The sequence below is a fragment of the Netta rufina genome, assembly GCF_964035555.1.
Source record: "Netta rufina genome assembly, chromosome: 2".
NCBI lineage: Eukaryota > Metazoa > Chordata > Aves > Anseriformes > Anatidae > Netta > Netta rufina.
In genome coordinates this window covers 95188679-95214980 of record NC_140124.1, presented here as the reverse complement: position 1 = coordinate 95214980, position 26302 = coordinate 95188679, and the positions used below count along the sequence as shown (strand labels likewise).

Here is a 26302-nt window from a genome sequence, read left to right as displayed (position 1 = left end):
TGTCTCCATCTTTTGCCCCATCCTGCCCTTCCATTCAGTGGAGTCGCTCCTTCCAGTCTGGCAGCCTTAATTTGCTTTGAAATGTCACTGACATAGTATAATGTTGACCTTTCCCAACCCATGTTCCTTGATTATTATTGCTGAAGCCCTTTTACTTCAAACGTGATGTACACCAGACTAAATGAAAGAACTGGCAGGCAGAATAGTTGAAATCAAACTAATTATATTTAAATTATAGATTAACAGCTGGGAGTCCTCAAACAACGTATATAGATAATCAGGTTATGCTCTGCTCTTAAAATGAACCTGAGATATTAAATACAACAATACAGCTTTGGGCAATATTGTACAGTTTCACACAGATAGTAATGCCTAATGTTGCTTTAGGTAAGTGCCTTGAAAGCAATGCCATGTAAGAACGAAGAGAGCACCACAGTCCCGCTCCTCATGTCAGCATAGTGGTCGTGTTTACAAACATATCTGATTTCAGGGCAGCGAGTGTTGCAAATAAACAGCATTCCCTACTCCAAAGGGTGTCTGTCTCATAATCCCTGAGGCTGTGGCTGGTCGATAATGGTGGTGATAGAAAACAAAGAGCTGGGTTATGGATTGGCCCTTTACTTCAGCGGCTTTATAGAATAGATTTTAATTGAAGCGAAGCTCAGAGAAACCACAGAGTAATGGAAAACAAAACAATTCTCTCGTCCTGTCAGCTACATTCATGAACTCTATTATCCTCTGGATAGAGTAACAATTAATTCTTCAAATGATCTCAAGTAAGCAAATACAAACTTTTGTTGCCATATTCTAGGTTTTTTAACTACTTATCCAAAACCTATACATTAGTCTTGTACACCTTCTACTACTTTATACCCTTGCCTTTCTCACAATCATGTCTTTCCATAAGATGATTATGATAACTCATTCTCTTTTCCTTCTGCTATTCCATAGTTAGTGTGTCTTCTGACTTTTTATCCTTACTCCATAAGTACAGAAATTGCCTGGCCTAAATACATCAATCCTTCCTCCTCCAGAACTCTGGAAATAACCTTTAGACATTTCGTGAGCTTCTCTTTTCCACTGAGAAGAAATGCAGTTTACTAAAACCAATAATTCCTGCCACATTTTGTCACACCTGGGACAAAGCAGGAATTTCCTCCTCCTGCAGTTTCAGTGAGGGCCGTTCAATGAAAAGATTTATACAGCTGAATGGACATTTTTCATAGTTCTTCCTTCTGCTAATATGAAGTAATAGCTTTGCTATTGGTTTCTGAGTAGAGGAGTTGGTATAGGATGAAGGACAACATTTTATACTGTTGTACATAAAACTGAAGGGAGTAATTAGGATGTTAAATGAACGCTAAATCAATCTTGAAAGAAGAGCAGCTTTCCATCTCCCGTGGACATGCGAGGCTCAGTTCCTTTTGGATTAATGCTGTGTTGGCACATGCCAAGACAGAGGGGGAGCCCCTTCTTTTGGTTACGTGTCGGGAAGACGACACCACAGACACCCATGTAGATGACAGAACAACACCAATATGTGTTTCATGATAAAACAAAAACTCACACATTTTCCTAAAAAACAGAGTGTATACAGTCTGCATTCTCTTCTGTTTCAGTAAGGATGGCATGGGGTGTTTGATAATTAATTCCTTATGCTGATTGCTTTAGGTCCAGCAAGGGGACATCGTCACCTCCTCCGCCTCCTTCTTTTCCTTCCTGCTTAAGAACGACTTCGGGGATCATCACTCCCTTTTCAGCTGGCTGGGAAGCACCTTTTGTTGCACTGTTCTTGTCTTTCTTTACCTTAGTGATCACTTCTGTGTAGGAGATTTCTTCGGTGAAGGGCTCTGCAGCTGTGAGCTCGGAGGCTATGTGCACGCCGCCTTCCTGGCTTCCTTCCTGACCTTCGGCTACTGTTCGCTCTTTACTTTTTTTGTGGATCTTGAATGTCTCCTTCGTGGGGGCAGCTTGTGAGATGGTTTTCTTGAACCTTATTCCAGATTGTTTCAGTCTCTCTCCTGACTGCCTGATCCTCTCTCTCCTCTCAGGGGTCACTATCCTAGTTCGAAGCCTGGTTACCTTCTTGCCAAAGTTTTGCCTTGTCTTTTGGATATTTTCCCTTGAAAATGCCTTTTTGATATCATCTATGCGCCTCATGCCTGATTTCTTGAACTGGGCTGCTTTGCCTTCTTCAATATAGTATTCTTCATCAGAAGACAGGTCATCGGGTGGGATGAAATCATCCTCTAGAGTTTCACCTGCTGTCCTCTCTTTGATAACAGAGAGAGATGAAGGACACTCAGTTTCCTCCTGTGAACGAAAGCAGAGAGTCATCTTCCAGCAAGTGTGTTTTAAAAGGGTGGTTATTCAAGCATGTTGTTTGTTGGCTTGTAGTTAATTAATGCTAACTGTAATGCACTACTGTAGCAATGTATGGTAGGCTTGTGCCATCACACATGATCTGCATAGAATACAAGAGGCAGAAGAAGCATTTGTCAAACTCTGTAAAAGCATTATACCTGATCAAAGATTTGTTTTCAGAGTGGTGCTAGCTGAAAATAATGAATGTCATGGTCCTGTGTTTACTGGTCCCTGAAGGTTTTCAGAGCAGATGTGTCCAGTTCACGTTTCTTTGAAGCTGATATACTTCTCTAAGGCAGGACCTGGATCCCTTATCTCTCACCAATAACAGTAAATGCCCTGTAGACAAAATAGGTGCTTGTGACAGCTGTACCCTCTCCAAAAGAGTGCCTCGGCCCTTTACTGTCATGAAGACAATTGCAGATTCTTAGCTAATTTGAATTAAGTGAACTTCACTGTTGCTGCCCAGAAAGGGATGGACCCTAACATATTAATTTATGTTTGCTGGCTAAACAAGGGCTTGAAGACAGATAAGGAATTAAATGTTATACAGTAAACCCAACTCCACACAATTCACTCAGGACATGCCCCATCGCTGGGGCGAACTTGGCTTGTTCCATCTGGAAACATGAGCATGACCTTCAGCAAACACCTCTGCTTTCTGTAGTTAGTTCGTTGGCCTATGTGAGTGGGCGGCATTATATATTTGAATTATACATATGATATGTATGCCAATGTGATATGATATGCTGCCTTCTTGGAAGTGATGACTGTCCTTGATATCTTAGCTCTCGGAGTTTATGTAGCCCCTCCAAAGAAATACTGGTAGAGGCTTAAAGCTCAGAGATATACAGATTGCCAAAAGCTGTCCACCATAACCACAACCTGTAGGAGGTTTATGAGGTGGACATGGCCAGCCCCTTCTTCCCTGCTAGCTACTGCTGTGCACATGCACGTGTTCTCCTCCCAGGAGGAGCAACCCTTTAGGTGCAGACATACGACAACTAAATAAAACTTCTGTAAGCTGGTTCCCATTTGTTGTAACCTCTTCAGCTGATTTCTGAGGCCTGACAGTGTTTGGGCTCTCTCCTTGGTATTATTTTCTTAATTCAAAAACTGAAAGAAATATTAGAAGTTGTGAGTCTGTGAAGAATGGGTCCATCCTACTGTATATTTTGTTGAGAAACGATTTCTGGCCAAAAAAGTATCTGTCATTTTTCACAGTGACTCATTACTAGCAAGTCATGTTTAATGTCATTTTGCCGGATAATAGCAACATGTAAAATAAAATACATTAAGCTCTTTGTCAGATAAAGCCCACTTAAAAGTTTGTCATCACGCCTTGGCTTCATTAAAAACCCTTCAATAAAATAGTTGTTAATGCTTACAAAAATGAGGGACAAATTATGTTGCATTGATTACAGTGGAATGTTATTCAACTCATCTGTCAAAATCAGCAGGAACAAAACTACAATACTTTCCTAATAATCATCTACATTAACACGTGCAAATTAACATTAATTATATAAAGACTTCTATATATAAACATAATCCCTTCTTTTCTGAAAATGAACTAAAACACAGCTGGATAATAATTCCTCAAAGTTTGTAAATTATAGCCCACTCCTTCAGCTGAAATGGTAACTGAAATGCTTCCATAATGACTGCTTGGAAATTGCAGCACATACCAAAACAAACGCAATATGGTGAGTAGGGCATGCTGTACGTATGAAGAACACTGTTTAAAAAGAGAAGAAGGAGAGAAGCTATTTCCTCTGCAATAGTTATGCTGTGTGCTCCTTCGGAAGAAGAGTAAATTTATCTGTACTTTTTGTTGCTTGCTTGCCGAAGCTTTGCTGCATTTATCTTTGCAGTTTGCTAGCTCAAGAAGAGAGGGCTTTAACTTTCATAGGCATGTGTCAGAATTACGACTTATGAACGGGAACATCTGAGATGAAGGCCTCGTAGACAGGACACAGCAATTAGAGCTGCAGGTCCTGAGCAACATTTCTCACTCTGCTGCAGACACCGAGAATGATCTTTGCCAAATCTCTGATTTTCTCTTTTCCCTTGGTGTCTGCACACATCTTGCAGAACCAAACGTAGTAAGGCTAAAAATTAGTTTGAGTTTGTATCTCCTCTCAAGATTTCTGGGTGGAAGATGTTAGCAAAGTGGAAAGTATTAGTGAAGCTGGGTTGTATGCTGGGGAGGTTTCTTGATAAATATACAGTGATTTAGTCACAGTAGGAGGATTTTTTCATTTGCTTCCTTTTTCTCTTCTGCTCTTCCCCTCAAGCACTAAACATTTTCGTCTTATCAGTAGATATCAGTGGGGCTGAGAGAAGACAGGAGCTCATCCTTCCTAAAGCAGGAACAATAAATTTTAGCACCATGTGGGAAATTGGTAGGGTCAAAGCACGTAGCTATCAGCTTGCTTATAGTCTCACTAAAAGCAAAGACAAGACACCTACTGATTTCAGCTGCATGGGACCAGTCCCTGAACTGGCTGACAATTTTCTTCTCACCGTACAATTCAGGACTGGCTAGTGATGCCATTGGAAGAGAAAGTATGCTAACAAAGCATTTTAAAACTATACTTTTCCTCATTTTTGAGTATTTATCTTTTAAATTATGTCTAGCCAGTAAAGGTTTGAGTTTTTAAGGGCCCAGCTGAACACAAAGTAAACACCTGAGTAAAGCTCAGCTTTGATGAAGAAAGCCACCACCGTCTTTATTTGGATGGCTCTAGGGACAGCGAATATGGAAACCCAGCTGCTTCTAACACCGGGCTCCCAGGAGAATCTGACTGTCATTGTCATTTGCTCCCTCCACTCCCATTTCAATTAATTCACAATTAGAAAAAATTTGAGGGGATGTAATTTGAGCCATTCCTACAGGCCTCTTGCTGTGCGTATTTTCATTGGCCACCAAAATTTTGGCTGTTATGCACCCACACATGAGGGCACTGAGCAGTTTTCAGGCACTGCTGGCGTTTCCTGATTCCAAGGAAGGCATCAAAGCAGAAGCATTTTTCTCCCATCAGATATAACAGTGTTACATCAGCTTGGCTCTGGTAGCGCCTTTCTCCCTTACTGCTGAAGTGAGGAGCAAATAAGCCAAGGGGGCTCCTGGAAGAGGGGCTGCTCAAAGGAGAAAGGGTAATTTAACAGCTTTCTCCCAAAGTAATTAACTACATCTCCATTCTGTACCTTTGCAAGCACAGATGGGATCAGTAATTAATAGCACCAATAGTATTTTTGTTTAAAAAAGCTCTGTTGCTGGTTTAGAATCCACTGGATTCTGCACACGAAGCAATGACATAATGTCACCATACAACAGTATCTTGGTTTTAAATACATGAATGCATTTTGTGATTGGTTTAGTATTTTTTATTATAATGCCCACTTAAAAAAATTTTAAAAAATAACGAGATACAAGGCATTAAAATGGATGTAGTCATTTCAGGAGCTTTCCTCCCCTTCTCTTTTCTTGTTTGTTTGGTACACTTGTTCTGGGTTTGTACTCCAAAGCCCAAACTGAGCTTCTAGAGCGGGAAAAGGGGGAAAAAAAAGATATTGCCTTATATGCTATAAAACTCTATAAAACATTTTTGCATTCTCTTTTCAAAGATCTTCGCCTTATAGTTCTAAGATTTAATAAAGATAACAGTTATCAACACTCAATTATTATTCAATTTCAATTAAAACTTTAGCAGAACTTTTTTTTTTTTTTTTAATAATATAAGAAGTAGTGGCAGACAAAAATAGAATGACCAAGTGAATAATTATTATGACACCCTCAATTAAAAAAACAAACAACCATACACATACAAAACCACAAATGTACAAACATATATGCATATATGTATAAAATCAAGATTCAAAATGCTCCTAAAAGCCCTGCTCACAGCGAAAGTGGAGAGGAGAGACAGATGAAACTCCATAAATCGCTGTCATTGTGTTGCACAATGAAAAGGTCACAGCAAACGATCTCTCAGCCTTGGGACGTGTGACAGGGAACGCGCGGGTTATTGTGTAGCATCAGCACAGATGGGACCAATGATCACGTGGCAACTCCGAGCCAGGGCATGAAGCAGCAAAATGGTGATGGGCCACCCTGTGCCCGATCTGGTGATGCTGCTGTGTCTATGACAACCTGTGATGTGAATGACTGGCAGCCGAGGAGCAGGAAACTGTATCGAGACAATGCATAGAAAAAGCCTGGCATTTGCATGTTAAATGAATGATTTGTTATTCAAACCACCAGCCAAGGTAAATGGCTAAAATATCTCCTTGTAATTGCTCTCTAAATCAATACGAAACTGCTGATGAATAACCAATTACAAATCATTCAGTACTTTTACTCTATTCTATAGTTAAGAGTGAAGCTTTGTAAATCTTGAGTGATCCCTTCATTTTTTTCTGCAAATATGTCATTTCAAAATCTCTGCCATCCAGCCAAAAAGCTGTTCAAAGGAGAGAGAAATAAGATTGTTTTAAAAGGGCACCTAAGGGATTTTACTGAGTGAAGTAGGTAGAGAATAAACACTTCAGCACGTAAGACTTTATGGCCAAGTGCTGTTGCTTGTATTTAGAATTATTTTTACGTAACGAAAAAGCGGCCTGGCCAGAACAGTCAATCCCTCTCATTTCCTCTTTTGTGGAGCCTAATACGCATCCCTTTTCTCTAAATTCTGACAGAAATTCATTAACTTAGCCAGGAATATACAGTGACTGTAAAGAAATCCAGCTCATCCTCTCATTATCTGGTGGCAGCAAGCTGCAGACTAGGCGTGAGTGTTGCCCAGTTATACCCCAGCATTCAGAGGAACCATTGGCTCCATGCCACTACATGCTGTGTAAAAAAGGACCACTTGCAGCTCCAGAGGAAAATTAAAGCTTCACACCTACTTTGCTTTGCTATGACTCTACCGAGATGAACTAGAGAATAGTTCTGCAGGTCAGTCAGCAAGTTTGGCCGTGAAATTTCTCACTTCCAGTTTACCTGTAGATATCAAACCTTTGTGTGGGGAGGAGAAAGAGTATTCACAAGAGGTGATGAGCCCAATAAATAAATAAATAAATAAATAAATAAATAATTTATGTTTTGGTAATGTTTTGATTCGTTTTTTCGTCACAACATGACTGTTCTTGAAATCTAGCTGCAGCAGCATAGTACTGTCAAGTACACGGCAACCCAACTGTTCATCACAAGTTGCTGAACTCATCTGCCCAAGCAACCGTGTCTCTGTATGAATTAGGTTCTGGACTCCCTTTCAACCCAACGGAGAGAAGAGGTACTTATCAAGCAGACACTGTGCTGAGAAGCAGATGTCTGTAATAGGTCAGACAAAACCATCTCCGTAAATTTCTCTCTGCTGTCTTGAAGGCAGTCTGCAAGCCGAGCATGCAAACATTTGTGTTACTAATGCCTAATGCCTGGCAAAATGAATCCCATTCCAAATTCTAAAATTGCTGCTAATGTTTTCATATATTCTTCACTTCTGTGCCTGCACCATCTTGACCAACGTTATTCCTGTACTGAAGGAATAATTGCAAGATTCAGCTCCTGACAGCAGTGCTGAGAATTTCAGTTTATACTGCTGCTACCAGAGTTGAGTCCGTTCATTCTTGGACTTCTTCAGGCATGAAGCACATCGCTGAAGATAGATGTGCTCTCGCAGTGGCCAGCTTCAGTGCCTGTGGATATGTCTTTCTAGGCAGCCTCTAGGACCGTGGGGATGAGGCAAGGAGGCTAAACACATGCAAAACCCTGAACCAAATGTAAATTAGGATCCACCGTTTCCACCACTCAACGTTAATAGGTGGAGAAAAATCAATGGCAGTCCTGAGAGGATACTGCCTGTCCTTGTTAGGCTTTTCACAAAGGAATAGGACTGGGGACTCTGATTACACCATATCAAAAGGTATAGAGACACTTATATAATCTGCTGTGAATACACAGTCCTGTGAAATTTGCAATCTATTTCATTTTAGCAACCCAGAGATGACCCAACAGCTGCTATGTTTTTCTTTCTTTTCCTTTCCCCATTCTCTTTCCTTGTGAACACATCCCTAAAATGATAGATTTTCTTTAGCTCATTGAATGTGGTTGATTTTTTCCCCTCGAAATCAGAGGTAACTCATGACCTCCTTGGCTGCCTCCTGCATTTCAGCACTGGGCCTGTGCTCAGAGTATGTGGCTGTGAGCTGCACAGCAAGGGGGCGGCTCAGAGCTCTGACCTGAAGGGCCCAAGCTTGACGCTGGAAACAAAGGACTCTCGCTGCCCTCTTTTGACACATCTGTTGGGTTCCTCTTTGTTTCTGTAGTGTCAGGTAAAGCAATTACCTGTCTCAGCTGTAGAAACATTTGTAAGGTTTAGGCCACAAGACTCCAGCAAACGCCTTGTGTCACTGAGCAATGAGGCCTCACTATGTGGGGCCAGTGCTCTGCTGACACAGGTACTCAACTTACACCAGCTTTTTTCATTAAGTTTTCAGACTCCATTTTAATAGCAATTTCATTTTAAAAGCTAACTCAGCTACAGCCTCCTGATCGCTCATTTACCAGAGCTTCTTGTCCCTCTGATCAGACTGGCAGCACTTTTCCCAACCTGTTTGCTTTGAGCACAATGCAGGTGATCAGAGCTGTATGTGGTCTTCCAGATGCCCCGGAGTGCTTTGGACAAGGGCACTCAATGTCTCTCAATCATTTATCAATCACGATCAATACTTCGCCTGAAGCATTTCATGCCCACACTGCATGTTTTTAAGAGACACACATCAAGTGGACTCTCAGTCATCCTCTAAGCATTAACACACCCTTTTCTGTCCTTCCCAAACCACAGGGCCTCAGCAGACAAGCTAAAGCAAGGGCTTCTGCTAAGTACAGGTGTTGGCACCATGTACACTTCAATTAGCATTGCTCCAGCTCTAATGGTAATTGGGTTTCTTTTCTTATATTTCATTCTCTGGAATGACAGCTGCTCATTTTGAGCATATTTTCTTAACATCCACATCACTTTCTCTGCCAAGATCATTAAAGAAAATAATATGCAGTTGACAATGATGCCTTAAAAGTAAACCCTTTTAGAAACCTATCACAATTCACACTTCCCATTTCAACACAGTCCACTGTCATTTGTCCTTTTTCCAGATTGTCTCCTATGAGCTATCAGACACAGAAATACAAGATAAGCTCTCCCATGTTTCTGTAATACAGAAAAATAATAAAAGATGGGTTACCTAGCACAATCTGTTCTTGGTGAGCTGTGTAACCCCGTGGTGCTAACAATACCGCTCTGCAGACAGCTGTCTAGAGCCCGTCCTAAGCCTGTTATTCTTATGCCTGTATGACATCAGATCAGTCATTCAGCAGTCAGTTCTTTTGTCTTTGTAAAACGGAATTAAATAATTCACTGTCTTTTAGGTCACGGTGACTTTCACAGGTTTTTCTCCGTAGCTGTAATTGAAACTCTGTGCCAATGGAGGGTGCGTTCATGTACCAGGCACCCCATGTTTGATACCGTGTCCTTGTGCTCGATGCGCCCTGACTTACTGCCACTGCGTGTGGAAGTGCCTCCAGATTTTCAGATGACTGTCCCCATCTCAGGCTCACCATTTTTACAGTACACGTCATTATGCATCAGAAGGACAGTGGCCAGGAAAAGCCACTTCCATTTTAATTTCTTTATGAGCGGCACACAAGGCTTCTTCTAGCCTCTCACTCACCATGTCTGCGTTGGAGCAATCCCCCATGGGGGACATTGTTCTGCAGGCCAGCAGCTGTAACACGGGCCTCCTGGTGGCAGTGCACACGTTAAGGGAGGGACTTGCAGAATGTGAGGGAAAGCAAATGAAATAAGGGCTTTCAAGATTGAAAATAAAAATAAAAATCCCCTTTAATTTCTGTATAGTTTAGTCAGAATGAATTAAATTGTGCAATACTCCTTGGCTGCAGAGAAACTACAGGTCTCATGGCTGGTTATTCAGAATAACCTGAGCAAAAGTGGGCAGAGACCTGTACAACCTATAATGTACTCTGTGTTCCCTGCTTGTACTCTTAGGGCACGTGGTACTTCAGGGTCAAAGACTTTTCTAGAAAATCTGATATAATCATTTTTAATCATGCATTCAGCCTGGACAGAAAAGCTGCCTGCTACCAAATCTTTTCCTCAACTGCATGGCCTTTTAAAAATGAATGCTCTTTCTCTAATCATTATGCTCATGGATGATCATTTTGTCTCTTTTTAATGCGAAAATAGTGCCAACTCTTTTTATCATGGCTGAGGTCTCTTGGGACAATCTCTTCCAGTCAATGATCCTTTTCAACCTGCCTGCTCCTTCCATCAGTGGTGAGATCAAAGCTTTCCACTTGAAATAAAATCTTTAGGATTTAATTGGTGTTTCCTTTTCCCTTATATGCCAATGTTCTGGCAGAAGTTAAAACTAAAACCCACGTGTGCTCACCCACGGGAGGATTCCTCTGCGGCTACACACAGGTCATTGGCTTCACCACAGTGTCCCAAATGGCTCATCAGAAAAAAATGTCACTACAGATGAGCTGTCACTCACAACCACCAAGTAAACAACTTGGTTACACCTATTTGTAAAATATAGTGAAGGGAGTGGACGCACCACACTGACTCACCAGCTATTAGCAGACTTCCCCTCATCGCTGCCAAGCTTCAGTCATTCAGGTCTTGGCACTCCAACACTGTGCTTACACTGGTGTAAATCAACAGTGTAAAAATGACCACACTTGCGTGAAAGAGGCATTCACGAGTGTGCTGGACATTAAGACTCCAGCACACTCCTGGCTACCATGGTTTTGTGGAGCAAAACAGTTCTGCTCCTCTATAAAGGTGTTTCATGTCAGACCCCAAAGGGAGGTGCATATATTCCTCCTCAGCTGTGCATGATGGAAAAGGTTCCTCAATAAGTACACCTCATGAAAGAATGGAAGTTAAAGAGAAAGTCATACATATGCTCTCTCACAGTCCTCAACTACAACAGGAAAAGGAGACTAGAAAGAGGGAAATCCAAAATACTGTTTGCATTCCTGAAAAGCACCAACAAAGGGCTAAACATATGGTGCAAGGTGCAGGTCATTCTTCTGCAGTGAAACCAGCAGAGAGTTCAAAAACTCCTTCTGGAGGTGATTTTTACAGAAAGTATGCATCATAAGACCTGCCCTTGATGTACAATATCTAAAAGTAGCAATATTTTAAAAATAAGTCATAAATCATGTCTTTCAGAGAAAAAAAAATGCATTCTGTTATGAATACTGTTTTAAGGACAAACATTTTCAAAGCATTGTCTCTACTGCAGTCATTATGGTACACGGCCATCAATGAAATGGCATTGTGCCATTGAACAGGGGGATCACAGACATTTATTTTCCTTAAATGGGAAATGATACGCAAGGAAAAAGCAAAGGTGCCTGTTTGCTGTTCCATCATGATGGTGCAGCTTGCAATAATTGTAATAATTGGCTGAATTCTACCTATGCTTTCTCCTACACAGCCACAGTAAGTAATTCAGTCAGAGAAGCTGGGAGGCAGAATTTGGCTGCATGTTGCTAAAATAACATTAAGAAGTAACATTTTCTGTTTGTTTATTTTTCCTTTATTTCTTCCCAGTACAAGAAAATGAAGTTGTTAAGGAAGCTAGATCATGCATAAGAATTTGTCAGCTATAGACACTGCTGAATATACTCAGGAAACACATAGATCCATTCATGCAAGTGATGTTATTTATGAACAAACTGTTGCAGAATCAGGTTCTGAGACAGGGTGACAGGGACACATTGTGTTACTCACAAGGGTCAACATTTTAAAGAATGCTTGATGAATAGGACTCATTTGAAAGAAGCTTTAGGGACTCAGTGGCATGAAGGAGAAACTATGCTCCTGGCAAAAGATTAAACACTTGTACTTTCTGTTGACTCGGGGAACTGGGAAGTTTCAGCAAATGCAGGATCAAGCCATTAAAAAAATGAGTTTCACAGTGCTTGCTAGCAAGTGACAGATCCCGTGCACTGCCTGCACTACCAACTGTCCATTTGTATGGATGTTGGCAAGACTACGCTATTTCACGAAACTTCTCTTCAAACACCAATTGTTTATAAGAACAAAGAACATCCTGGAATGAGGTTAATGAAAGAAAATGTATAATTCACTTGCCAAATGTGATTGGAAGAACTGTGCTGTATGAAATCATTTCCAAGCATAGCATGCAAGGGACTGCTTGCTGCAAGGAAGGGCTTGTGGCTCTGAGCTCTAGTTTGTGCACACACTGCTGTAGACTCAGACAATCAAAAAAGCTCCCATTTGTCAGTGCTACAAAAGCTTGCGAGTTAAATAAACCGTATGTTTTAAAGTTAATTTTAAAAGAAAGTCTCAGTTCCAGGGAGCCTACAAACAATTTGCTATTTGGACTTCTACCTAATATGGAGAAAAAAATAAGAGAGATGAATGTCAGGCATGGTCTGTATGACAAGATTTACAGGGCCTGCCTCATATTACCTTTCAGAGAGGCAACAAATAGTCCTTGCTGATCTGCAGTTAATCTTTCACTACTGGCTCAGAAACCCACCAACACTAATAATAGACTGCGGGCGCTGCCGCCAGTGGGTTCCTGCTGAAAGGCACGGAGACGCAGAGCTTGGTGTTAAAGAAAGCATAAAGTCACCCTCCTGTCGGACATCTTTTGGTTCCTTACCCGATGCCTACCCGCAGCTACTGAGGAGGTGACACAACAACAGCACAGCAATACGTTAGGTTCACGGTTACCTGATAGATCACAACCCGGAATTTGTTTTTTTTCAACATCTCCTCTTGCTTTGCCTCCACCTTCCGCACGTTGGCACTCTGCCTTTCCACCCGTGCCCGCACTTCCTTCATGGTGGAGCTGACTTTGCGGGTTTTCTCCAGCAGCTTGTTCACCGTATAGCCGGTGTTGCCGTGAGCCTGGGCAAGCTTTAAGATGTCGATCTGTATGGTCTTGATGGCATTTTCCATCTCCCTGTGCCTTTCTTCTATCCTTTTCTGGCTTGCCTGCACGCTGTCCACAATGTTGGCCACTTTATCCAGCACCGTCACTATGGTGTACGCTGCATCTTGTTCTTCTTCGTCCTCGGTGACACTTGACAGGCGGTTTTGGTGGATTTTGTCAGCCTCCAGCGTGATTTCACGGTGGTCCATTTTGCCTCTCTCCAGGCAGGTCCACAGGAGCCAGACTTTTGACCCAACCCTGTGGGAACAATCCTGGTGCTAGTGCACGGCGCCGGCACGACAGCCGGCTTCAGCCATGCTCACAGGAGGGTGTGGAACGCCACTCCCGGAGGTGGGACAGATGCTTCTGACCACCAAATGTCCACAGGCGGTGGTTCAGATGCTTTCAGCAACATGAAACCTCTAAAATTAGGAAGCAATGTCTGGAAAGGAGCACACGTTTAAAGGGTCACGCTTCTGTACTGATGCAGTTATTAGCGTTAATCCAGGGAAGCTAAGTAACTTACCAACTAAGCAGGCGAGCAAACTCACATATTTTAAGCGATCTGCTTTTGTTTTCATGTTCCTGAAGTGCTTGCATGAGGGAATTCAGAGAGCGCTCACGACCATGAACGCCGGCTGTTTTTCAAGCAGAACAAGCTTCAGGTCTTCAGCTGCTTACAATTGCCACGTGGGGTAACAAATAAACACACCAAACCACAGGCAAAATAGTGAAAAGGTTGTATTGTGACATGCTTTTCCAGTTCAAAATGTTGAAAGCATTTTTTTGTTTTTGTTTTTATTGAACAAATTATTAAATCCTACATGCAAAATTCTGAAAGCCTAAACTACTTGTTAAAACAGCTGAACACATCCTATTCACACTTTATCTCTGGATCTTTCAAACAACAACTAACAGTCTATTTATATAACTATGACCAGCAGACTAATTTGGATGGACTTTCTTAGCTCTTGAAAATACTCTATACAAGAGCACTAGTTATTCATTCACTTTTATTTGTTCTTTTTTTTTTTTTAATTTTTATTTTAATCACAAACACTATACAATCTGCATTGTAGGTGTTAAAACATGTATTTTCTTTAAAAAAGTTTAAGAAGTATTAAAACAGCTTCAACAGTGACAAATTAGGCTTTATTCCAATTATTTGTGTTCAATTATTTGACACCAATTTTTAAAACACCTAAATCTACTAAGACCTACTCCTTTTGGACCTGTGCCATCTGCTCTACCAGGTAATGGCCCAAACTAAGAAATTTATACTTTTGCCCTTTAAAAATAAATCGTTGGCATTATTAATGAAGATGGCAGTGCTTAGACCCAGCCCACATGTTTTATAAATATGTTACAACTACACACAGCACACAGCTTCACAGTTCATGCGATAGGCAGTGTCTAAAAAATCAGTTACTAACTTCCAAAAACATTTAAATATCTACGGTATTTAAACACAGTGTTTTCTAGTTTCTCATAAGAAAAGTAAGCTGTAAACATTTTTACCTTTAGTTCATGCCTTGTTTGCTAGGTAATGTGGACTTTTTTTTTTTTTTTAAATCTACAACCACTGGTGGAATAAATTTGTGTTCCCAAAAATATTACATTCCATGAATAAAGCACGTCTATTATATAACCATGTGATACAGATACAGAAAATGACCTACCGTATTCAAAAACAGAAAAGCAAAGTTACTAAAACAGTCCATAGCTGTTAGAGCTGATGCTTTCAGAATACAGACCAACATTGTTACACTAAAAATGTTCAAAAATAAGGCCTCTGAAATAAATATTTCCATTCTTTAAAAAAAGATATAATAAAAATGTACATCACATGGTCAATGTAGGTATAAAAATCACTAAGTTAAACCATTCTGGATGATGTATCTGAAGTAAAATGGCCTAGGTTTTGCTTCTGCCGACGTCCTCTATTGTTTTTGGGGCATTTTCTGTTTAGAAAAAAGAAAGAAAGAAAAAGTATGAGTGCTTTTATATATGTTATATAAAATTAAACCTAGCAAGACTGAATTGACTTATTTTATATACTCAAAAACAGCAAACAGCTTTGGAGCTGTGCTTACTGGGTGAATTCTCCTGCTGTTTGGTACCTGGCTGATATTTGGGCATCTGTGTGGGACCCCAGACCACTCCAGAAGGAGTTCTGCTTGAAACCCAAACCAGCAAGGTCCTGTATCCTTCAAGCATGGTCCAGGAAAACCCCTGCTTTGGTGAACAGCTGCACTGGATTTACTTCTTACACACTTCATACTTAAAATCTAGTGGAATTTAAGTATGATAAGATTTAAGACCGGATCAATCAGCCTTTGCAGTGCTGGACCTCCAGGTGCTCTGCTGCTTGCTGGAGCCCCCAGGGCAGAGCCCACCTCCAACCCCTTTCTTGGGGCTGGGGACACAGCTCAGAAAGGACTCATAAAAGCCAGCAGTGCCGAGCAGGAAGAGACTTAGCCCACCAGACAGCAGGCAATGCAAGACAGATAAAGCAGTCCTGCTGGGACTGCTGGGTGAGACAGCCTGCCCCAGAAAGACTGCGTGCCAGGGAACTGCTGTAGGGAGGCTGAGAGAGGAGGGCTGCTGAGCTGTCAGTCTTCCCCATGGGTGCTTTGACCAGCAGGGGGTCTGGTAAAAGGAATGGCATCAACTCCATAGCTGAATGGCTTTTTATACGTGCAAGGATGTGTTAGACATGTGTGCTTACACCTGGTACACTGAACCTTACAAGAGAGATAGGAAGGAGGCCTATAGTGTTCATTCATATGGGCGTCACTCTGCATCACTAAGCCGTGCACTAATGCTGCAGCAGTAAATTCTATGGCTCTGCGTAAGCAGACCTGAAAAAGTGAAGGAAGTGACGAACAATTCGAGGAGGAAAAGGCAAAGTTTGCCATGGATGCCCAGATGTAGGATTTAAATGCTTCACACACCAACTATGTAACTAAATCATCCTTAATCCAGCCCAGAGCCCCCACTTCTTATTGGATTCAAATCCCTGATGAGCAGACCAAATCCCTTTTCATCAAAATGAATCCATGACTCGCATCTCAGTTTTCACACGGAGTGAGAGCCTGAGACAATCCAGAAACTTGAACTCTGTGCTTGTGCATCTTCACATTTCATAAAATAGGTTCCCATGGAGAGTGCCTAAAAAAGGCACACACTGCACATTGATTTTCAGGAAGCATATATGGTGTGAGGGAGACTTCTCTCCGTGTGTAACACCATTTACAGCTGTACTGCAGGGAACAGCAATGTGTCAACCTCTCTGGTTTCACCGGGCAGGAGGGGGAACCATATCTTCTATAAGATATCATCAATGCTTGAATAACTTCATGAAGGTCTAACACAGTAGCTGACCTTTTGAATATGTTTCAAGGCTGATCTGTTCTGCTGGGTAGCTGTTCTGGGGATTCAGACAGGTCACTGGTGGTTTGCGAATTTAAATTAACGTGTGTTTTGTGACAAAATGGCAATAGGTTTCTTTTACTGGGGTATTTTAGAATATATGTTTATACACATAAAAATTCAAGGAGGAAAAGATTTAAATACAGAAAAAGCATATACAGACAATGCATAATTTTTCACTGTTTGGTATTTACCTACCTTGTTATGCACATGACAATTGCAACTATAATGGCAATCTGTACAGCTCCAATTATTGCTGCAATAAGGACATGCGTAAGCTTTTGTCTACTTGGGACAACATAAAGAATACTAAAGTCTGTCTTTTCACAGTGCTGTCCAGTGTATCCTGATTCACACCTGAAAAACAAAAGCAATATTTAATGGCATATGTAATTTGGCAGCAGCCCAGTCATTTTGCAGATGAAATAAGGAGTCCAAGCTGTGGGATGGAAAAAAACAGTAATCATAGCAGTGACAGAGGAGAGAACACCCTCCTTGGTGCCATCAGTGCTGCTGCAGCGGCTCAGGACGTATCACTTTCTGAAGCCTAAAATGAAATTTAGAGAGCACAGCCACACAGAAGAGCTGAGATTCTGCCTGCTCTGTGAACAAATGGATGGATTTGGATTGTGGTTGAGAAAGAGCTAGTGAGAAGGTGGAGGTGCAGTAACAGGAGGATGGTCTGTGTTGGAGGACGGTTTGGATTTCTGGGGCAAGAGGAGAGACAGAAGGGGGAGTCTCTTCTCTTCTGGATAAGGTTATCAGTGACCCTTTCTGAAGACAGACCTGCAGGGTAAAGGTTTGGCAAAAGAAGTATGTGGGGTGCTTGTTAGATGGGGGCAATATTTAGGAAAAATAAAAAAAAAGATGAAACAAGTAAACAGACTAGAAAGAGCAAAGCAATATGCTCAGGGAACTCAGCAGCAATGTCAATATGAGCAAGGAGTGAGAGAAGGAAAAAAAAGCTTTGAAACAGTGGGGGAACAGGAGGATGCCTTTTCAAGCTGCAGCCTTTGGACATGGAATCCTACAAAACCTATTGGAAAAGAACGGCATCAAGACCCCTCCTGCCTTGTCCCTGGACTAAAGTATTTTCCAATTATTCTCTTCACTACCTACCTTCTACACTGAGCCACCAAGAATTTCAGGGTAAATGTGCTTCACAGAGGTCACGTTATCCCCCTTGCTGACTGCACAGAAAAGTCAAGGAGACTCACAGCTGGCCAGCTCATCCAGATGGCTTGCACACTTCCCTCAGGGGAAAACAAGCTCCCTTGCAGGACACTAATGGGAGAAAACCCAATAACCCACAACTGTTTATGTGAGAATTCACGGAAGACTGCATAAAAATTGGCTAGGGGTGGGGGAGGAATGGCAGGAGAGAGAAGAGGAGCTGCTGTAAATGGTATCTTGCCTGAGTGAACCAGCAGAGAGCTCAATGAGAAACTCAGCAGAGGCTGCTCCCAATGGCAATGCATGTGTGTAGTGTGGGCAAATGGTGAAGGTGGCAGTGACAAAGTGCTCTGGAACAATTCATTTTGCAGGCAGAGAGAGGCTGATGCACAGCAAGGAAAGGCAAGAGCTACCCCAGCTACCCCAGCAAGAGCTGCAAGCTGCTGCACCAAGGGCTACTACTCATATCTTTGAACAAAGGCTTTTAATCCCTTCTCCTCTTACCAGTTGGGGCAGGGAGAACTAATGAAAACCCTCACCTTTCATGTAGAAGTACAAACCTGTGACTGCTTGTTTTAAAGGATTGCTTACAAGCACAGGAGTAGCAAGTTCCTTGTACAGCTATCCTTTAACACCGACTGATGTGAACGCACCATTAAGGACAACTGAATCATACAATTGGCCTCCAGCTCTCTGACAGAAAGAAAAGAACTACTGCCACAGGCAAAAAAAAAAAAAATAAAACACTTCTTTTGTAATCTGGATCAAAGAGGTCTGAAAGCAACGCAGAATCGGTCTCACACATCCAAAAGCTTTGTGCTAGAGTAGGAGTTAATTTTGTTTGGAGGGGCAAAATGATTGCCCCTCCAGATCTTTCTACAGCTTCTTAGGCAAATTCTAATCTCCCTTTGCATGCAGGAATAACTGTTGGGGTTTTCATGTTCATAATCTTGTGACTCTACTTTCTCCAGCCATAAGCTGCTATGTAAGATGTTTAGGTTCAGACATGAAACGAGTTCCAGTAAAAGCAGAGTTATTAAATAAAAGCCCCAATTTACTGTAAGCAAGCTTGGCAATTGCTAGGAAAGGAATCAAGAAAAATGTGTGCTAGCATACAGTGATATGGACAGTGTGATCAAGTGCACCCTCACCAAGTTTGCCAATGGCACCAAGCTGTGTGGTGCGGTAGACATGCAGGAGGGAAGGGATGCCATCCAGAGGGACCTGGACTTGAGAGGTGGGCCTGTGAGAACTTCATGAGGTTCAACAAGGCCAGGTGCAAGGTCCTGTACCTTGGCTAAGGCAATCCCAAGCCCAAATACAGGCTGGGTAGAGAACTGATTCAGAGCAGCCCTGAGGAGAAGGACCTGGGGCTGTGGGTTGATGAGAAGCTCGACATGAGCCAGCACTGTGTGCTTGCAGCCCAGAAAGCCAACCGTACCCTGGGCTGCACCAAAAGCAGCTTGGCCAGCAGGCCGAGGGAGGTGATTTTCCCCCTCTACTCTGCTCTCATGAGACCCCACCTGGAGTTCTGCATTCAGCTCTGGGGACCCCAGCACAAAAAGGACACGGACTATCAGAACAAGTCCAGAGGAGGGCCACAAAGATGATTAAAGGGCTGGAGCACCTCTCCTATGAAGACAGGCTGAGAGAGTTGAGGTAATTTAGCCTAGAGAAGAGAAGGCTCCGGGGAGACCTTATAGCAGCCTTCCAGTACCTAACGGGTGCCTACAGGAAAGCTGGGGATGGACTCTGTGTCAGGGAACATAGGGACAGGACAAAGGAGTAAAGACTTTAAACTGAAAGAGGGCAGGTTACATTAGATTTACAATAAATTGTTTACTCAGAGGATAGCAAGGCACTGGCACAGGCTGCCCAGAGAAGCTGTGGGTGCCCCATCCATGGAAGTGTTCAAGGCCAGGCTGGATGGGGCTTTGGGCAGCTTGATCTAGTGGGCGGCATCCATGCCCGTGCCGGGAGGGGGCGGGGAGGGTGGTTGCAAATGGATTGCCTTTAAGGTCCGTTCCAACTCAAACCATTCAATGACTCTATGATTGTATACAAGGAGAAACAATAAAAAAGCAGACTTCATGCAAGTGAGGAATTCTGCTTTGTTACTTTGCTTTTATTTTCATTAAAGAAGATAACAACAGCCAAAGTGCGATCAATGTGAGAATTGCTCTAAAGCACAGGAGGCAAAACAAAGCAGAGGAAGCACAAGTAATTCAAATACATTTCCTCAGAAACACTGAAGTGACAGGAAATTATTTCTGAGAAATATTGAATGGATATTCAGGACTATTGAATTCCTGCAAAGCAGAACTGCTTGTGTTAAGAAGTACTGTGCAATAGTTTAAGCTGCCTGGTAAATGGGCAGAACAGATTTTAAGGCATTAATATATAGCATGATAGACAGAGGTCAGCAAGGATTCATCAAAGTATGCTGATCAGTCAATTAATGGAGTTAGCATAATGAAGATTAGAATTCCTTGCCAGGGGATGAACTGTACCTTCCTGAGGCAGCCTGCTGCAAATACAGGGCAGAACTGTACCACACAAAGGAGGCAGCAGGAGATAGACCAGATCCCAGCTGTGCAAAAGCTGCTAAACTAAATATTGTGCAATTTGCTACTACAAAGCCTTCCTACCACCTGCCTGCTGGCAGTTCTATAGGGCTGCTGTACAATGAGCATGGAGATGCATTGTCGTCAGTGAAACTGCAAGTCAAAATTTGCTCTGCACAGGTATTTTTTGCAGTTTTGTAGGTCATCTGATACATCAAGTACGCCACTCCCTGGAAATGAGGACCAAATTAAACAGTGTATATGTTAGATGTGCATGAGAATGCAAAGCATTTAGAAATAACAGTCTGCCCTTGGCATTCATCATTGTATTTTCCTTATCTAGAAAGAGAGTTTTTTTCTTTGTTAGAAGCACTTGGTTTCTGTGGTAGATTGCTGACTGTCTGATATAAATCTTTTTATTCCCTTAATAACTCACTGCTCCAGTAAGAAGCACACATACAGGTATGAGAACATGACTATTTAAATAGCCCAAAAAGTGCAGAGGAGATCTGGTACTTAGGGTACAGCACTGATAGTCAAAAGTTCTTGACTGGAACCCTGTGTGGCTTGTCAGGCTGGGTCCAGTGCTGAGACTGTGCAGGCTTAAATAATAAAGCTGTTTATATAAATAACTGAAGGTAGTAATAGAAAATCTAATTATAAAATAGAATTTAAAGAGACAGTATATTAATTAAATTTATTAAAATGTTAACTATCTGTACATTAAATTAATAATAAATATTTCAATGATAGACTAGTAATTGAATCACAAACAAATATATGACCATTAATGATAGAACTAACCAGGAAAAAAAAAGAAGATTTGGGAAATCAAGAAAAAAACAAAACAGTTAATTCAGCCAGGAATGATTTATTTGAAATACCTCCAATTTGAAAATGTTGAGGACAAATCCATAAGAAATTGTGTTAAATACAGCTCTGCATCAAAAGAATACTGTACTCAAATATTGCTGCCCCAAGCCCACCAAGATGATGCCTGGGATGTACCTAGTTTCCCAAGAGAAGCAAAGGTGTGTTGGCCTCTCTTGATTTTGGCCAAAGAAAAAAAGAACAGGAAATATGGTCCCATCAGAAAGCTGGAAATAAACAAGAAAAGGCTTCGGGTGGGAAAAGTGAAAATATGAGTTTCAAATGGCTAAGTCAACAACAGTACAGGCTCTTCTTTTTGGGCTTCCTAATTTCCAGTCAGTCTGAAAACTGTTAAATCTTGAGAGTGGAAAAAAACAAAACACGATACTTGATCGATAATAATCAGGGGATAAAACGTGAGAGGATCTAATGGATTTACAGTTGAAGTTTCCAAAGCAAAGAATAGCAAAGACTTATAGCATCTTCAGCCATGTTAATTTGGAAGTACAAGCTTGCAAGTGAAACCTCCTAACAAGTAAGGCACTACATGTTATTATAGTGCAGCCTTTTTCTGGTAATAATTTTATAATATTTTTTTTGTAATTTTTAAACAGAACAAAGAGGTAGAACTCGGTGGAATTTAAAGGAAAAATTACTCAGGAGCTAAGGAGATAAAATGGAAAATTCTCATTTCTTGAGAAACAGTGACTTAATACTGAGCTGCTAGACAAGAAATGTGGGCTAAAGAATATTTTGTAATTTTATACTCTACATAAAACATATTATTGTGAAAAAGGCAAGAAATATTAAAAATACTGATACTCCAGACTGTTTATGCCAAGAGCAATAAAATGTATAGCTAGCACAAGAACAGACTGAGAGGTCAATGAGTAAAGTGTAGTCATCCAGAAAAGCCATTCAAGGCAGTATTTATTGTTGTTGGTTTTCCTTTTTATTTTCCTTTTTTTTTTCTTCTTTTTTTTTTTTTTTTCTTCTCTTGATTTAGAATTAAAAATAAGAAGCCAACACTAAGGCCTCAGAGAGATTCATCTTCTGACTACCTGCACCTGAGTGGCCAAGCCCTTCCTGAGTGCTTTCTTCTGTACAACTGCTGCAGCTGTGTGCTGCCCACAGCACAGGCATGTGGCTTCTGTGCCCCTGCTTAGATAACTGCAAACTGATACATGCTGTAATTATGTCTAGAGAGCATTTTGATTAAGCATTATAGCAATTTCAAGCATATTTTGTAGGCATTCAGGACTTACCGGCAGGAAGCCTTCTGAGTGGAATAAATGAATTCACATTTTCCATGTATACAGTAGCCATTGAAGCTTTCTGAACAAGGTATGTGGTTTCCAACATAAATGTCTTCTCTTTGATCACTGGCATCTTAAAAAAAATATACATAAAAAATTAGAAATGGTGCGTGATATTTATAAAAAAAAATCTCAACCAAGAATAGCTGAGAAATGTCCTTAGAAACTCATTGTCAGTAACTAAATACAGAATAATGAAGCAAAGGCTTAAGGGTGAAGTTTCGGAGACACCTGCAGAGATTTGGTAGGATGCGTCACACTGAAAAACGATCCTGAGAGACATCAGAAAATGCTTTTTATGTCAGGTTTCTTGAAAGAAGAAAAATATTCATGACAGAAACAACCCGATGCTGGATGATCAGCAAAAGTTGTCAGTGGCATTGTAGCAAAGAGCTAATAGATAAGCACATAAAGCCTACTCCCATGTCTAAACAGAGGGAAAAGACCTGAAGGGTTAGAATGAAGCATCTTTACTGGGTAGAAAACAACCAGATAAAGCTCTGTTCTGACTGGTATCACCAGCTGTTACAGCTGAAATTGAACATATTCCTGCTGTCTTCCTAGGGAAGTGCGTTTACAAAGAGGGAACCTCAAAATGATGCAATAAGCTTAAAATACTCATTCTGTTGGGAAACGTATTGGGTCTGACTATGAAGGAGTTAACTTTCTTCATGGCAGCCCCTGTGGTGCTGCATTCTGGATTAGTGGCTGAAGCAGTGTTGATAACACACCAGTGTTTTGGCTGTTGCTGCAGGGAGGTTGCACAGCTGCAAGGCCTTATACTCTTCCTACTCTGCCCTCCACTCCCCTTGAGTAACCCGGGGTTGGACAAGAGCCTTGGAGGGGGAACAGCCAGGACAGCTGACCCAAACTGACCAAAGGGATATTTTCTGTCATATGACATCGATGCCATTGTGCTCTGCAGTAGAAACTGGGCTTTTGGTCTTCCCAAGGTAGCAGTTGTTCACAGACTGGTTAGGCATCAGTCAGCAGGTGGGAGGTTGTGAGAGATGGCCTTTGCATCACTTGTTTTTCCCCCTCTCTCTCTCTCTCTTTCTTTTTTTTTTTTTTTTTTTTTAAAAAAAACTTTTTCTTTTATTAAACTGTTTTTACCTTGAGCAATGAGTTTTTCTGACTTCTGCTCTTCCATTTCTCTCTGACATCCTGCTGAGGGGAGGGAGGGGGTCAATGAGCAGCTGGTGGCTGTTTAGCTGCTGGCCATGGCAGACCAGCAGAGGAAGGCAGTCCCTTCTGCACCAAGGCCTGCTGTACATCTGTCACATAGCTAAAACTATCTAAAGCTGCATATATTTTCAACTATTTTCCTCCAAAAATTGTTCTGTAAAGAAGTCCTAAATACAGAACTTAGAATTTCATAATGAACTTCTCTAAAGTGCTGGGATCTAAAGTTGTGGATGTAAATGTGGAATTATTCTCATTTCTATGGCAATAGACTATGGCACCACAAATACAAGACTATAATGAACTGTAGGTGCAAAGCAAAAAGGGAGTGTGAAGAAGAACTCTCTTATACATTTGCAGATAACTCAAAAAACACTAGAAAGAAAGAGAATGTATTTATACAGAAAACAAACAAACAAACAAACAAACAAACAAAAAAAACATAAAAAATAAAAAGGCATACTGTTGTTTTAGGTTTCTCCTGAATATTTTCTGGAATATTTTCTGATTTGTTCCAGGAAAAAAATAAAAAATCTAAATATGAGAGGTTTCAGATATAAGGAAGCCTGTTGGTTCAAGCTATGCTTCAAAGATACAGAAGACTTGATGCAAGGGAAGGACATGACAATATATTTGATACTGCCCTGTTAGAGTAGATTACATCGCAGTATGTCCAAGAGGAGAAAACTGCTTCATCCCCAAACTGTTGCCTCTCTCCTCCTCCTAGCAGCTAATTACTGTTGTATCTGTCCCAGTCAAAGGCTAGTAATAAGGTACACACAATTATATTAGTCTGTCCAGATGGTTGCTCCGTGCCTGTTTTTAATGTATACATGCATGCAGAACGTGGGGCCCAGTGACAGATGCGTCCCCTGGCAGGTGGCCAGGTAGCCACAGCCACCCAAGTCAGCACACCCAAATGTGTGCTAAGCAAAGAGATGATGTTCAATGCAGGAGGTGATCCCTAGAGTAGGATAGACATTTAACCACTCATTTATGGGAATTAATTTTTAACCTGAGAGCCAGCCAGATTGCTCCAAAATGAGAGATATAACTGGTGTAGGGGACTTGAAAGAGTGGTCAGATACAACAGTTCGGATGTTTTAACAGAAGGAAGAGGCATGCACAGAAACTGAAACTCTGATGCCCATCTTGGCAGGACAAAAACAGCAGTCCATCTGAGTCAGGGAAGAGAGACGTTTCTGATGTACCTTCATGTAGATTCTTGTACTGCAGGAGAAGGAGACAGCCCTGGCCATGATTCTAAGGACTAAGAGATACTGTACATTCAGAGGAGAGGGTTTGACAAAAGTAATGCACAGTACTTTAAAGCAAAGGAAAATGGATAGAAGAGTGGCCTGTTCTCTTATCCTGGAGGAAAACGTCATTCAGAGTACTTCATTTCAGGCTCTCACTGTCTAAAAAGACTTGACTACCACATAAAAAACATTCAAAACTATTATTTTTTTCATGACATACTCCCTTTATGCACATAATTTGCTGAACATGAGACTGCATAAACTATACATTTAATAATGATAATTATAATCATATCCAATGCTCTTCCTACTTACTAGATTTCAAGGACAATTTATATGCAATGAATAAAAGGCTGTAACTTCTTCCAGATAGGACCCAAAGGCTGTGTTTCATTAATCCCATAATAAGATGTATATTCCACTCAGTGCTTTTTATGCTTTCACAATATAAGTGAAAATCGACATTACATCATTCCAACTGGTAATAATATGGAGTGAAAATAAGAGAATTTGTGAAAAAGGAAAAATGCACAGGGCTTTTTGGCAATGAATGCCTTTTCAGGAAGAACACTTGGAATGTCTAAAGCCATGACTGAATGGATTTACTCTGCAAGGCCATGGGAGTGCAAAGCAAGTATAATGAGAGAAAAAATTAAAGGCCAGCACTAAGAGAGAAGGTAACAGTGTTATTATTTGTGAGAGAAGAGGAGGCAAGGTTAGTACCAATGCAGATCTGCTCTTTGGCAATAACTTGACAGAGACAGAGGTGTTTTGTCCTGGCCAGCTACACTTTGAGCTAGAGCCATGAAATGCGAAAGCATATTTACTCTGAGAATGCCCCTGCCACAAAGGAGGTGCTAACGTGTAAAATAACTGAGCAGAAAGCAAAACTCGGTCTTATTTTGTTTATCTTAAGAAATTAATTCATAGAGGTGAAACATATTTAACCAATGTGATTTAGCATCTTGATTTACATGAAAAATACAAAGATGACCAAACAAATACAAAATCTGCCAGATTTTTTTTTTTTCCAGAAGTTTTCAGAAAAGATAGGGTCACAGGGGGGTGGTGTCATTTCATCAGGAATCTCACATCCTGGCATCTTGCAGTAAAGGCATTTTCACAGCACTTGGCAGGGGTCTAATCC

General features: G+C 41.2%; 2 protein-coding genes across 2 annotated transcripts in view; both read right to left on the bottom strand.

Annotated features, from left to right (window-relative positions):
• Positions 1-206: 206 nt before the first annotated feature.
• CAVIN4 (caveolae associated protein 4) lies at positions 207-13718 on the bottom strand. Its single transcript, XM_084281484.1, has 2 exons — positions 13158-13718; positions 207-2313 (listed from the first exon to the last, which is right to left on the bottom strand). Exons 1-2 carry the CDS (start codon positions 13566-13568, stop codon positions 1654-1656), a joined length of 1071 nt encoding a protein of 356 aa, XP_084137610.1. The 5' UTR covers positions 13569-13718; the 3' UTR covers positions 207-1653.
• A 1517-nt stretch (positions 13719-15235) lies between these two features.
• The window catches only part of TMEFF1 (transmembrane protein with EGF like and two follistatin like domains 1), a gene marked incomplete at both ends in the record, with an annotated part of 120634 nt that continues 109567 nt past the window's right edge, over positions 15236-26302 (bottom strand). The window contains 3 exons of the mRNA XM_084282741.1: positions 15236-15320; positions 16990-17148; positions 22664-22787. Coding sequence (XP_084138867.1) covers positions 15236-15320; positions 16990-17148; positions 22664-22787 — 368 coding nt within the window. The remainder of the gene's footprint in view (positions 15321-16989; positions 17149-22663; positions 22788-26302) is intronic.